Here is a 13651-nt window from a genome sequence, read left to right as displayed (position 1 = left end):
CACCAAGACCTGGAAATGGTTGTCTAGCAATGATCAACAACCAATTTGAAACAGCTTGAAGAACATTGAAATGAATAACGTGCAAATGTTACACAATCCAGGTGTGTAAGTCTCTTAGAGAGTTACCCAGAAAGACCCTCAGCTGTTATTACTGCAAAAGGTGAATCTAACATGTATTGACTCATAGGTTTGAATAATTATCTATTCAAGATAGTGTTTTATTTTTCATTCATCTTTTACAAATGTTAGAATTTTTCTTCCACGTTGAGCAAAACTATTTCAGGTTTTGGTTTTCTGGAATGTTGATATTTAAATGTGTCTCTGATATACACTGACCGTACAAAACATTAGGATAACCTGCTCTTTCCATGACAGACTGACCAGGTGAATCCAGGTGAACGCTATGATCCCTTATTGAGCTAACTTGTTAAATCCACTTCAAAATCAGTGTAGATGAAGGGGAGGAGACCGTTTAAAGAAAGATGTTTAAGCCAGGAGAACAGACAATGGATTGTGTGTATGCGCCATTCAGAGGGTGAACAGGCAAGACAAAAGATTTAAGTGTCTTTGAACGGGGTACAGTTGTAGGTGCCGGGCACACCGGTTTGAGTGGGTCAAGAACTGCAACAGTGCTGGGTTTTTCACGCTCAAAAATGTCCTGTGTGTATCAAGAATGGTTACACCCAAAGGACATCCAGCCAACTTGACAACTGTGTGAAGCAGTGCAGTCAACATAGGCCAGCATCCCTATTGAATGCTTTCAACACCTTGTAGAGACTATGCCCAGATGAATTGAGGATGTTCTGAGGGCAAAAGAGGGTGCAACTCAATATAAGAAAGTGTTTCTAATGCTTCGTACACTCAGTGTATATGACACTTTCATTGATCCGTCTCCCCTTACAGCTCCTTTTGGAGTACTACCCATAAGCAACCCCTGTCAAGAATTCAGTCTGACACTGTTGCCTGTATCACAGTTATGTAAAAGCAATAGTAGATACTCCGTGTGAAATCAGACAGGACTTCCTCATTACAAAAGGGACACAGCAGGGGCGACTGTAAACTCAGTAACACGCATGGGGTTACATTATGGGGGCTGCACCCAGGGGGTAAGGTGTTTGGTGTGACAGTCACCTGGTGTACAACTAGCGATGCTGACAAATAACCAGAGATGAGTTTAATGATTTTGCTCGTAATGTGCTCCAAAACAACCCTGAAATTTCAGAGAGCGCCTTCTGTCTGACTTGAAAGCCACTTTTTCTATACGATTTAAATTTGATGGAGAGCAGTTGAAAGACGAATCAAGCAAAAGTGAGTTTCTTCCAACCTCTTCAGCAGTGAGAGACACTTGTGTTAGAACCAACCCAGATCTTTATGAGGCTTTTGAAGTGAGGGATAGTTTGTAACTTCTTGTGTTCATTTTCCCCCCACAATTCACAGCAACCAGGGCAGTGATCTCAAGTGGATATTATCAGAAAATGGCTTTGTAGTAATAAAAGTCTTAACCACTAGTCTAAAGTAACTAGTCTTAAAAAGATCAATAAGGACTATTTTATCTCACCAAGGGGAAAATAAATTGATTGTATCTGGACTATAGACTAGTGCATAGATATTGAACCACAAGACTGAATGAAAAACCTGCAGTTTAAAAATACATAAAAACAAGACAACCCCTTGAGATAGTCTTTCTGACTACAAAACAATGCAAAACCTTTCAAGCACAACCCATGCTTTTCGACATAGGTTTTCACAGCCTACACGTGCGAGGAAAGGAGGAGTGATAGAGTAAAAAGGGGGGGCAGAAGGAGGGAGAGAGGGGGGGGGGGGGTATTTGTCTTCTGTGTGCGCGGCGCAGACGCAGGGGTTGTGCTGTTCATTTAATGCAAGGTTAGGCAGGCATCGCTGATGAATGGACTGTCGACAGGAGAACAAAAGCAGGAGCTCCATCATACACACCCACACACACATTCTCTCCCTCACACGTGGTCCACGCGCAGGGCAGAAGTTACCAATAGGCAAAGATCTAAGATTAGGCGCCTCTAAAATCCTAACATTAACCCATAAGGTGGAAAACACGAAACTGGCCAGTGTCTATGGAAAATTTCTTCCAACTCCCGCAGTCTGCCCACTATCCACAATACTCCTTTGAAATACTGGTCAAACACAGACATCCAAGGGCCACCCTTAACACCTGCCACCAGAGATTCTGTTAATGGTCACATTTTCAGTCAAATGCTCAGTCACTTACACAGATTTGAAGGAAAAATTACATTGCAATTTGTTTTTTAATACAAGATAATTAACACAAAATAACTAAAAACATTGATTTAAATGACTGTTTTTAGCTCAATCATATACTTTTTTGTTTCACTTTTCTCATTGCACTAGGCTCTAAACCTAGAACAGGTCATCCACATTCCAAGAAAAGGAACAAATAAAAAAGGTGGATATGTTCAATTATGTGGCCGAGAAAAGAAGAAAATGTTTACAAATTCCATTAGATCCACGGGGCCGACCAATAGCAGAAGCAGATAATAACCAGCTATTGATTAACTTTTGAAATAGTGGAGAGAGACACTGCACAATGCTCTCAGAAATACAATGGGCCACCAAAGACAAATCACTTGCCGGAGTCCACCAGGGCTATTTCTGCTCTCTGTTCTTTTTCTCTGTGTGTTGCTTCGCAAATGGCACCCTGTTCCCTTCATAGTGCACTGCGTTTGACCAGAGCCCTATGCCGATCAGTCTGTGAGCTTCCCAGAGGAGGGGTAGACAAAGAGCCGCCGTGTGAGTGCCTGCCAGCACAGTACAGAATAGACTAGATGATAGGTGGATGACAGTTCACCGTACAGAGTGAACTATCATCCACCCCCTGCCTAGTGCCTAAGATTGGTTACGGAAAATATGTAAAATGCTTCAAAAGAATCAACTATACCATGGTTATCAATATCAGTCCAGGTTTATCAGGTGTGTTAGATTCTTTATTTGGATACTCCTTTTGGTTATAATGTTTATTTTTATTCTGCCCCCCAACAACCCCATACACACAAAGCACGTTGAGAGGCTCAGGGTCAGCCACATTTCAGCACACCTCGATGTAGAGCAATTTTGGGTTTAAGTGCCTTGCTCAAGGGCACATGACAGTGGTTTGTACTCGGGATAAGAGACAGATAAGAGAAAGCAGTTCCCAGTAGGCATGAAATGGCACAGAACGCTTCTAAATGGGGAGGCAATACCTGAACTTGTCCTATAAGAACACTCAATTTCTGCTGGAAAATGCCAAGTTGTGCCATATTGAACATGACGCAAATCCACCACCACCCCACTGTAGAGTTTTGACCTGATTAGTAATTGGAGAAGGCACCAAAATGTGCATATTTAACATAAAGATTAAATATGCATTACATGTTTATATTTAAGGTACAGAAGGAACACACCGCATATGTAACAAGGTCTCCCTTGTGTGACAAACGCTCTTCACATGTGATGCATGTAGTCAGCCACACCTGGGGATCAGGAGGATTGTCTATCCATCACACTGGTGTACCACCCACCTCACCCTTCCTAGCCAATTAGCTGGCCCCATTTATCACCACACCTGTGATCAATCCTCACCGCTGACTGCCTTGATTAACTCAGAAGATTGAGTTAGGTGTGTGTGTGTGTGTGTGTGCGCACGACTCACCGTGCAGTCCGTGCTGTCTGTTATCTTTAGGCAGAAGTCTGATGCAAACTCCAGCTCAGAGAGAGACACTGCATTACAATCGATCCCCTGAGGAGAGGAGTCCACAAACAAAAGATCAATGCACACACTTTCACAACAAACCAGGAAATTATAACACGCTTTTGGTCTTATCAAGCAAGAAACAGAAGAACAGTGAAGTATCAGCGATACAAGACAACTAAGCACTTGTACTAAAGGTGACTGCTTTTCCCCTGTTCTTGAGTACAATTCACCAAAAACCGAATACTTGCCAAAACAAGAGGTTAGAGTCCCCAACAAAGGACTTACATACCTAAAAAAGTACAACAACTAGGGACGGTTTTATACCCCTTTTCAATTTCACCTTCTAAAGCACATTCCTTAACATTCTGAGAGGAAAAAAGCAATAACTGTTTGAACAGGGATTTGCAATTCCCTGAGAGACACGCTCTTAATTTTACGCCGTTCCGACCATCCTTAATGGAATGTTATTGGATCGTATCAGAGTGAGGCAATGGATGGAAATCCATGCAATTTGGGCCAAGGGGGAGCTGTCCATTTTTCACTAAAGGGGAGAAATTATCGATTAGAGGATTCAAATTATATTATTTCACTTGCTCCGCTCGTTCATCATGGGAGAGACATGGAAAAGAACATGCTACTTCACAAAATAGAGGATGGGTAGAGGAAGGAGCGTCCATGGAAAAGACAGAGAATATGTAAAAAATGGTTTTAAAAAAGGTATCCATGCTCTCATTTGTGTGTGTGATATAGAAAGTCCATTAGGAAATGCAATGTGTGTGTATATGGTGTATGTAAGTGCAGGATCTGTGAGGATGATTGTACTTGTAATGTGTGTGTGTTGTACTCTCCCTGCCATGTTTGTGTATGTGTAGTCTCTCTGTGGTGTGTGTGTGTGTTTTCTCCATCAGCTCAGTGAGTGACTCTCCATCTGCAGGGGGGACAGAGTAATGAAGTTTCCTAAAGAGGAACTTAAACAAGGATTAGACTTATCAATCACCCAGCACTAGAGCACTGCCACACACAACAACAACCTGCCTCCAGGGACCTCTCTCTCTCCGACTAACTCTCTTTCCCTCTTTCCCTCACCCTCTACACCCACTCTATTTCTGTAACCTTTTTCCTTTCTCTATACCTTGAGTGTGTATATACCTGTATGACTGCAGGTTTAGAGATGAGTGTGTCTGGTTTGAGGACCTGCACCACGGCCTCTGGCACCACGGCCCTCTTCATGCACGCCATCTTGAACCCGTATACGTCATCCCAGAATGCAATGCGGTCCTGGTGCTTCTCCGTGTCGCCCACTGCCGCCAGGCTGATGGTGCAACGATCAGGGTAGACTAAAAAGAGAGTAAGATGTATGGAAAGACTGAACATAAGAGGAGAAGAGTGATAGGGGATATGGGATAGGGATATGCATTTGAAATTATTTCACTATTCGAATATCATGATTTTTTTTCAATTCGGAAATATAAATAAATATATACAAATATTTATAACGTCTACTCTCATCACCAATCACATCACTAGCCTTAGAGCGTAGAACTAGTAACCGAAAGGTTGCAAGTTCAAATCCCCGAGCTGACAAGGTACAAATCTGTCGTTCTGCCCCTCAGGCAGTTAACCCACCGTTCCTAGGCTGTCATTGAAAATAAGAATTTGTTCTTAACTGACTTGCCTAGTAAAATAAAGCTAAAATAAAATGTAAAAAATGCCACAACAGCAGACATTGTGCAGTTGTTTTCAGGGTGTTATATCTGTAGTTTTTAACTAACAGTAGACTAGGCTAACAGTAACAATGAAAGATAAGTCTGCTGTCGCCATCATAGAACTGAGTGATTTGCATTGATCTGTTTCTTGTGTTGTGGACCCTCTGTTGGTTCGTACCTGTACCAGGCTAATTGCTATTTGAAGTGGGGAAAATGCGCTATGATAGTAAAATGCCTTTTCATGTAAAACGCAACCCATAAGCCATAGCCCATGAGATAGAAAATTAGCTTGAAAATAAAACAATCACTCCTGATATTCAATTAACCGTGCCCATCCCTATTAGGGAGGGTGGAGATATATGGCCAAGTCCGGATACCCGTGCTTGCATACTAAATAGTAGGTTGTTTGGGTACACAACGTTTCAAAAATGTTTTACACTTTAAAATGCCAGGATGCCATACTCATTTCGTCTTTTAATATAGTACGAATTTGCTGCATCGCATTGAGGAAGAAAATCATATTTTCAGACCAACATGTGTTTGACAACAGCTGACAATCATATAAGGGGACAGGCCGTACCAAAACGAACAAATGGCTAAAAATAAAGCAATTGCGCATTCTCAATATGGTTGAGCCTAGTATGTTGATATTTGTTGCATACTGCATATATTTTACCAAACAGTACATTCTAAATAGTATGTAGCACTATCAGTACACAGTATGTAGTTTTAGTAAGTAGCATGCAAGATAGACTGAGGCTTGTGTCTGAAATCTACGGTGGAGATGACCACCACAGTGTGTGATCAAACATGACAGAAAGCTAAAGGCACATTTATATTGGTCAGACACTGGGCGACTGTCACTTATATATGAATTAAGAGTTCTGAGGAGTCTGGCTTTGAGTTGGACGCCTTTTCCCCCTGATTCCACAGCTGAATCTGAATTCCTGACTTGCTATCAACACTGCAGTTGTGTGCATTATCGGGACATTTAAATTAAATGTTATTTGTTTGTATGGACCTTACTGTGAAATGCTAACTTACAAGCCCTTAACCAACAATGCAATTCAAGAAATAGAGTTAAGAAAATATGTACTAAATAAACTAAAGTAAAAAAATAATTACAGGTTAGGTTAATCCAGATCATTTGTAAAGTGACTATGCATAGATAATAAACAGGGAGTGTCACGTTCGTCGTATGGATCGGACCAAGGCGCAGCGTGGTATGCGTACATTCTTCTTTATTTAAAGAATGAACACTGAACAAACTAACAAAATAACAAAATGAAACGTGAAGCTATGAAAACGAGTGCTGACAGGCAACTACACATAGACAAGATCCCACAAACACCAAAGGGAAATGGCTACCTAAATATGATCCCCAATCAGAGACAACGACAGCTGCCTCTGATTGGGAACCATATCAGAGTCACACCCTGACCTAACCAAAATATAAAGAAAACAGAGATATCTCAGGTCAGGGCGTGACAGGGAGTAGCAGCAGTATAAAAACAAAAAGGGGGGTGGGTCAATGTAAACAGTCCAGGTGGCCATTTGATTAATTGTTCAGCAGTCTTATGGCTTAGAGGTAGTCTGACAAATCTTTGGGCCTTCCTCAGACACAAAATAGTATATTGGTCCTGGATGTCAGTAAGCTTGGCCCCAGTGATGTACTGGGCCGTACGCACCACCCTCTGTAGCGCGTTACGGTCAGCAGTTGCCACACCAGGCAGTGATGCAACCGATCAGGATGCTATTGATGGTGCAGCTGTAGAACGTTTTGAGGATCTCGGGACCCATGCCAAATCTTTTCAGTCTCCTGAGGGGGAAAAAGGTGTTGTCGTGCCCTCTTCAAGACTTTCTTGGTGTGTTTGGACCATTATAGTTCGTTGGCGATATGGACACCAAGGAACTTGAAACGCTCGAACCGCTCCACTAGAGCCCCGTCGATGTTAATTGGGGCCTGTACGGCCCGCCTTTTCCACAATCAGCTCCTGTCTTGCTCATGTTGAGGAAGAGGTTGTTGTCCTGGCACCACACGGCCAGGTCTCTGATGACCTCCCTATAGGCTGTCTCGTCGTTGTCGGTGATCAGGCCTACCACTGTTGTGTCATCAGCCAACTTAATGATGGTGTTGGGAGTCGTGCTTGGCCACACAGTCATGGGTGAACAGGGAGTATAGGAGGGGAAGAGGGGCCCCAATGTTGAGGATCAGCTTGGCAGATGTGTTGTTGCGTACCTTTACCACCTGGGAGTGGGCAGTCAGGAAGTCCAGGATCCAGTTGCAGAGGGAGGCGTTTAGTCCCAGGTTCCTAGGCTTAGTGATGAGCTTTGTGGGCACTATGGTGTTGAACGCTGATCTGTAGTCAATGAACAGCATTCTCACATAGGTGTTCCTTTTGTCCAGGTAGGAAAGGACAGTGTGGAGTGCGATTGAGAATGCATCATCTCTGGATGTGTTGGGGCGGTATGCGAATTTGAGTGGGTCTAGGGTTTACGCCACGGTAGTGTTGATGTGAGCCATGACCAGCCTTTCAAAGAACGTTATGGCTACCGACGTGAGTGCTACCGGGGGGGTTATCATTTAAGCAGCTTACCTTCGCTTAATTGGGCACAGGTACTATGGTGGTTTGTTTGAAACACGTAGGTATTACAAACTCGGTCAGGGAGAGCTTGAAAATCCAAGTGAAGACACTTGCCAGTTGGTCCGCGCATGCCTTGAGTACATGTCCTGGTAATCTATCTGGCCCCGCGGCTATTGGAATGTTGACCTGTTTAGAAAACTTATTCGGGATCGGTGTCCCTTCCACGGGACGGTTGCGCTAACGTAGGCTAATGCGATTAGCATGAGGTTGTAAGTAACAAGAACATTTCCCAGCACATAGACATATCTGATATTGGCAGAAAGCTTCAAATTCTTGTTAATCTAACTTCACTGTCCAATTTAAGGTAGCTATTACAGTGAAAGAATACCATGCTATTGTTTGAACATGAAAAGTTAATAATAAACAAATTAGGCACATTTGGTCAGTCGTGACACAAAATTTTGAACAGAAATACAATGGTTCATTGGATCAGTCTAAAACTTTGCACATACACTGCTGTAATCAGTGCTAAATCATCACCCGTTTGGCGAAGTAGGCTGTGATTCGATGAGAAATGAACAGGCACCACATCGATTACATGCAACGCAGAATACGCTAGATAAACTAGTAATATCATCAGCCATGTGTAGTTAACTAGTGATTATGTGAAGATTGATTGTTTTTATATGTTTATTGCTAGCTTGCAACTTATCTTGGCTTCTTGCTGCCCTTGCGTAACAGGTAGTCAAGCCTGCCACGCAGGCTCCTCGTGGAGTGCAATGTATGGCAGGTGGTTAGAGCGTTGGACTAGTAACCTTAAGGTTGCAAAAACGAATCCCCGAGGCTGACAAGGTAAAAATCTGTCGTTCTGCCCCTGAACATGGCAGTTAACTCACCGTTTCTAGGCCGTCATTGAAAGTAAGAATGTGTTCATAACTGACTTGCCTCGTTAAATAAAGGTGTAAAAAAATATTTTTTTTTAAATATCGGCCAAATCGGTGTCCAAAAATACAGATTTCTGATTGTTATGAAAAATTGAAATCGGCCCTAATTAATCGGCCATTCAGATTAAATCGGTCGACCTCTACTTAAAAGTATTTTCTTTCAAATGATATCAAGAACATGCATATCCTTGATGCCTGAGTTACAGCAGTTAGATTTGGGTATGTCATTTTAGGCAAAAATTGTAAAGAAAGGGGCAGATCCTTCCTCTTGCTCAGTTGTGCACTTGGGCCTCCCACTCTTTCGACTCTGGTTATAGCCAGTTTGCGCTGTTCTGTGAAGGGAGTTAGAAACAGCGTTGTATGATATCTTCAGTTCCTTGAAAATTCCCCCATGGAACAGCCTTCATTTCTCAGAACAAGAATAGACTGACGAGTTTCAGAAGAATGTTCTTTGTTTATGGCCATTTTGAGCCTGTAATCGAACCCACAAACGCTGACGCTCCAGATACTCAACTAGTCTAAAGAAGGCCAGTTTGTTGCTTCTTTAATCAGGACAACAGTTTTCAGCTTTGCTAACATAATTACAAAAGGGTTTTCTTATGATCAATTAGCCTTTTAAAATGATAAACTTGGATTAGCTAACACAATGTGCCATTAGGTCACAGGAGTGATGGTTGCTGATAATGGGCCTCTGTACGCCTACGTAGATATTCCCTAAAACAATCTGCTGTTTCCAGCTACAATAGTCATTTTCAACATTAACAAAGTCAAAATGTATTTCTAATCAATTTGATGTTGTTTTAATTGAAAACATATTAGCTTCTATTTCAAAAACAAGGACATTTCTAAGTGACCCCAAACTTTTGAAAAGTAGTGTGTGTGTGTGTGTGTGTGTGTGTGTGTGTGTGTGTGTGTGTGTGTGTGTGTGTGTGTGTGTGTGTGTGTGTGTGTGTGTATATATATACACACATACATATACATATGTATATACATATACATATACATACATATATATATATATACACACACACACAGTGCCTTGCGAAAGTATTCGGTCGGCCCCCTTGAACTTTGCGACCTTTTGCCACATTTCAGGCTTCAAACATAAAGATATAAAACTGTATTTTTTTGTGAAGAAACAACAACAAGTGGGACACAATCATGAAGTGGAACGACATTTATTGGATATTTCAAACTTTTTTAACAAATCAAAAACTGAAAAATTGGGCGTGCAAAATTATTCAACCCCCTTAAGTTAATACTTTGTAGCGTCACCTTTTGCTGCGATTACAGCTGTAAGTCGCTTGGGGAATGTCTATCAATTTTGCACATCGAGAGACTGACATTTTTTCCCATTCCTCCTTGCAATACAGCTCGAGCTCAGTGGGGTTGGATGGAGAGCGTTTGTGAACAGCAGTTTTCAGTTCTTTCCAGGTCTGGACTTTGACTTGGCCATTCTAACACCTGGATATGTTTATTTTTGAACCATTCCATTGTAGATGTTGCTTTATGTTTTGGATCATTGTCTTGTTGGAAGACAAATCTCCGTCCCAGTCTCAGGTCTTTTGCAGACTCCATCAGGTTTTCTTCCAGAATGGTCCTGTATTTGGCTCCATCCATCTTCCCATCAATTTTAACCATCTTCCCTGTCCCTGCTGAAGAAAAGCAGGCCCAAACCATGATGCTGCCACCACCATGTTTGACAGTGGGGATGGTGTGTTCAGGGTGATGAGCTGTGTTGCTTTTACGCCAAACACAACGTTTTGCATTGTTGCCAAAAAGTTCCAAAAACATTTTGGTTTCATCTGATCAGAGCACCTTCTTCCACATGTTTGGTGTGTCTCCCAGGTGGCTTGTGGCAAACTTTAAACGACACTTTTTATGGATATCTTTAAGAAATGGCTTTCTTCTTGCCACTCTTCCTTAAAGGCCAGATTTGTGCAATATACGACTGATTGTTGTCCTATGGACAGAGTCTCCCACCTCAGCTGTAGATCTCTGCAGTTCATCCAGAGTGATCATGGGCCTCGTGGCTGCATTGCTGATCAGTCTTCTCCCTGTATGAGCTGAAAGTTTAGAGGGACGGCCAGGTCTTGGTAGATTTGCAGTGGTCTGATACTCCTTCCATTTCAATATTATCGCTTGCACGGTGCTCCTTGGGATGTTTAAAGCTTGGGAAATATTTTTGTATCCAAATCCGGCTTTACACTTCTTCACAACAGAGTCTCGGACCTGCCTGGTGTGTTCCTTGTTATTCATGATGCTCTCTGCGCTTTTAACGGACCTCTGAGACTATCACAGTGCAGGTGCATTTATTACGGAGACTTGATTACACACAGGTGGATTGTATTTATCATCATTAGTCATTTAGGTCAACATTGGATCATTCAGAGATCCTCACTGAACTTCTGGAGAGTTTGCTGCACTGAAAGTAAAGGGGGTCTGAATAATTTTGCACGCCCAATTTTTCAGTTTTTGATTTGTTAAAAAAGTTTGAAATATCCAATAAATGTCGTTCCACTTCATGATTGTGTCCCACTTGTCGTTGATTCTTCACAAAAAAATACAGTTTTATATCTTTATGTTTGAAGCCTGAAATGTGGCAAAAGGTTGCAAAGTTCAAGGGGGCCGAATACTTTCGCAAGGCACTGTATATATATATATATATATTCAGTAGTGTACATCAGTTTACGAGGCAGGCACAACAGTAAACAATTTTACTAGATTTGATTACTTGATACCATATTTAGCTTACCATATGCTGACCAATTTCTCATCGAAGTTATAAAAGTGGAAAGGAGGCAAGGAAGTTCTTGAAAACATTACCCTAACAGTATGAAACATGAATTTCCCTCTCGGATTGAAACCCCATTATAAGAGACTTTGTTGCTGCGAGACTCGTCATCCATTTCATAAAGCACCAGTAACGAGTATATCCATCAAATACCAGACCTTTATGGCCGCTCTATCCTACTTTTTACACTTTGTCAATACTGACCTGGTTTGTGACTCATGTTTATGACTGGGACAAAAAATACAAAACATGCTTTATGAAGAATCCCTTTTTTAAGTATAAAAAAAAAAACATTACTGCAACTCAGAATTAAATCAAGGGAGTAATTCACCTCGACACAGCCACAGAGCCAAACCAGGCTCTGGTTATACGAAGACATTAAACCCCATCTGAATTTATTCTATAAACATTAAACCATGAATTTGAAATGAACACTAAACATTAGTCTTAATGTGTTTTGTAAACGTTAAACATCTAAAAATGAGTTCATCTGACTGGTTAATCGGCTTGGTGATTTGGCAGAGGCTGAAGTACTTGGGGCCATGGCTGTCCCCCCCCTCATGGAGGGACATTACAGCCATATGCTTAAGTGCTAGAAATTAAGAAAGATATAACCACTTCAAAGTTGTCACAGAATAACCTACTGTCACAAACACAATATCGAAGAGTAGACTGTACATGACACACACACACACACACACACACACACACACACACACACACACACACACACACACACACACACACACACACACACACACACACACACACACCTGACTGGCGGGAAGTTACGGACAGCTGAATGTCTTTATTGCAACAACTGCTGTCTACTGTCGAACTCATTGTGAAATCCATGGACGAGGATTGCTTTGGTGCTAAACATGGATACATGCACATTCTTTTAAAAAGAAAGGAAATGTGACAGGAAAACAGTAGTATGTAGTTGGGTAGGACGGCAAAAAAGAAAGACCCGGAAAGGTGTTCAAGTCTCCAGCCAACTAAGCCATAGACTGTTTTCACTGCTTCCACACGGCAAGCAGTACCGGAGCATCAAGTCTGACACCAACAGGCTCCTGAACAGCTTCTAGCCCCAAGCCATAAGACTGCTAAATAGCTAACAAAATGTCTACACTGACCCTTCTATTTTATACAACAATGCACTCCCATGCACACTCAATCTAGGAACATTTTACATACTCACACTGACACACACACACACACACACACACACACACACACACACACACACACACACACACACACACACACACACACACACACACACACACACACACACACACACACACACACACACACACACACACACACACACACATTTATTCTGACTCAACACAAGCACACACTCACAGTACAATCATCATATTCGCTGCTGCTACTCTGTTTATAATATATCCTGATGCCTGGTTACCTTACCCCTATTACATACTGTATCTAACCCTGCCACTCCAGCATCCCTGCACATTGTAAATATGGTATTGGCAGTGGCACTGGAACTGATCCTATATACAGCTCACTTACTTTCTCGTGTTCTAGTACTACTGCGTTGCTGGAAAAGATCAACCAAGAAAGGCATATCACCTTACCGGTGCGCATGACAGGAATGCCAGAAGAAGCATAACGCCTTCTCAGCGTAGAAAAACGTACTGTAAATGTAAAAAGTGTGTGTACATGGGAGAACAGAAGGAGATACATATCCAGGCAGCAACGAGCTCACTTTTGTCCATACAACTGTGTATGTCAGACTTAGTTAGTGCGTGAACAGTCGCGGGTTGGACCTACTTGATACTGTTCGCTAGTGAGAGTGCAAGACCAAGACAAGCAGGCAATTGTCATACATTGAGAGACGTGTCCGGCAATGTTTTAATAATTGTCATTTT

The 13651-nt window shown here is 41.9% G+C and overlaps 1 protein-coding gene across 3 annotated transcripts in view; it reads right to left on the bottom strand.

Annotated features, from left to right (window-relative positions):
• Positions 1–13651, bottom strand: part of prmt3 (protein arginine methyltransferase 3) — a 114478-nt gene that overhangs the window by 49346 nt on the left and 51481 nt on the right. For all 3 annotated transcript variants that reach the window (XM_046346500.1, XM_046346498.1, XM_046346499.1), the window contains exons 12-13: positions 4874–5061; positions 3683–3769 (exon numbers count right to left, since the gene is read on the bottom strand). In XM_046346500.1, the coding sequence (XP_046202456.1) occupies positions 3683–3769; positions 4874–5061 (275 nt within the window). The remainder of the gene's footprint in view (positions 1–3682; positions 3770–4873; positions 5062–13651) is intronic.

Source organism: Oncorhynchus gorbuscha, linkage group LG04 (assembly GCF_021184085.1).
Source record: "Oncorhynchus gorbuscha isolate QuinsamMale2020 ecotype Even-year linkage group LG04, OgorEven_v1.0, whole genome shotgun sequence".
In the NCBI taxonomy this organism is placed as follows: domain Eukaryota; kingdom Metazoa; phylum Chordata; class Actinopteri; order Salmoniformes; family Salmonidae; genus Oncorhynchus; species Oncorhynchus gorbuscha.
The sequence above is the reverse complement of the archived record's forward strand: the minus strand, read 5'-3'. Positions and strand labels throughout refer to the sequence as shown.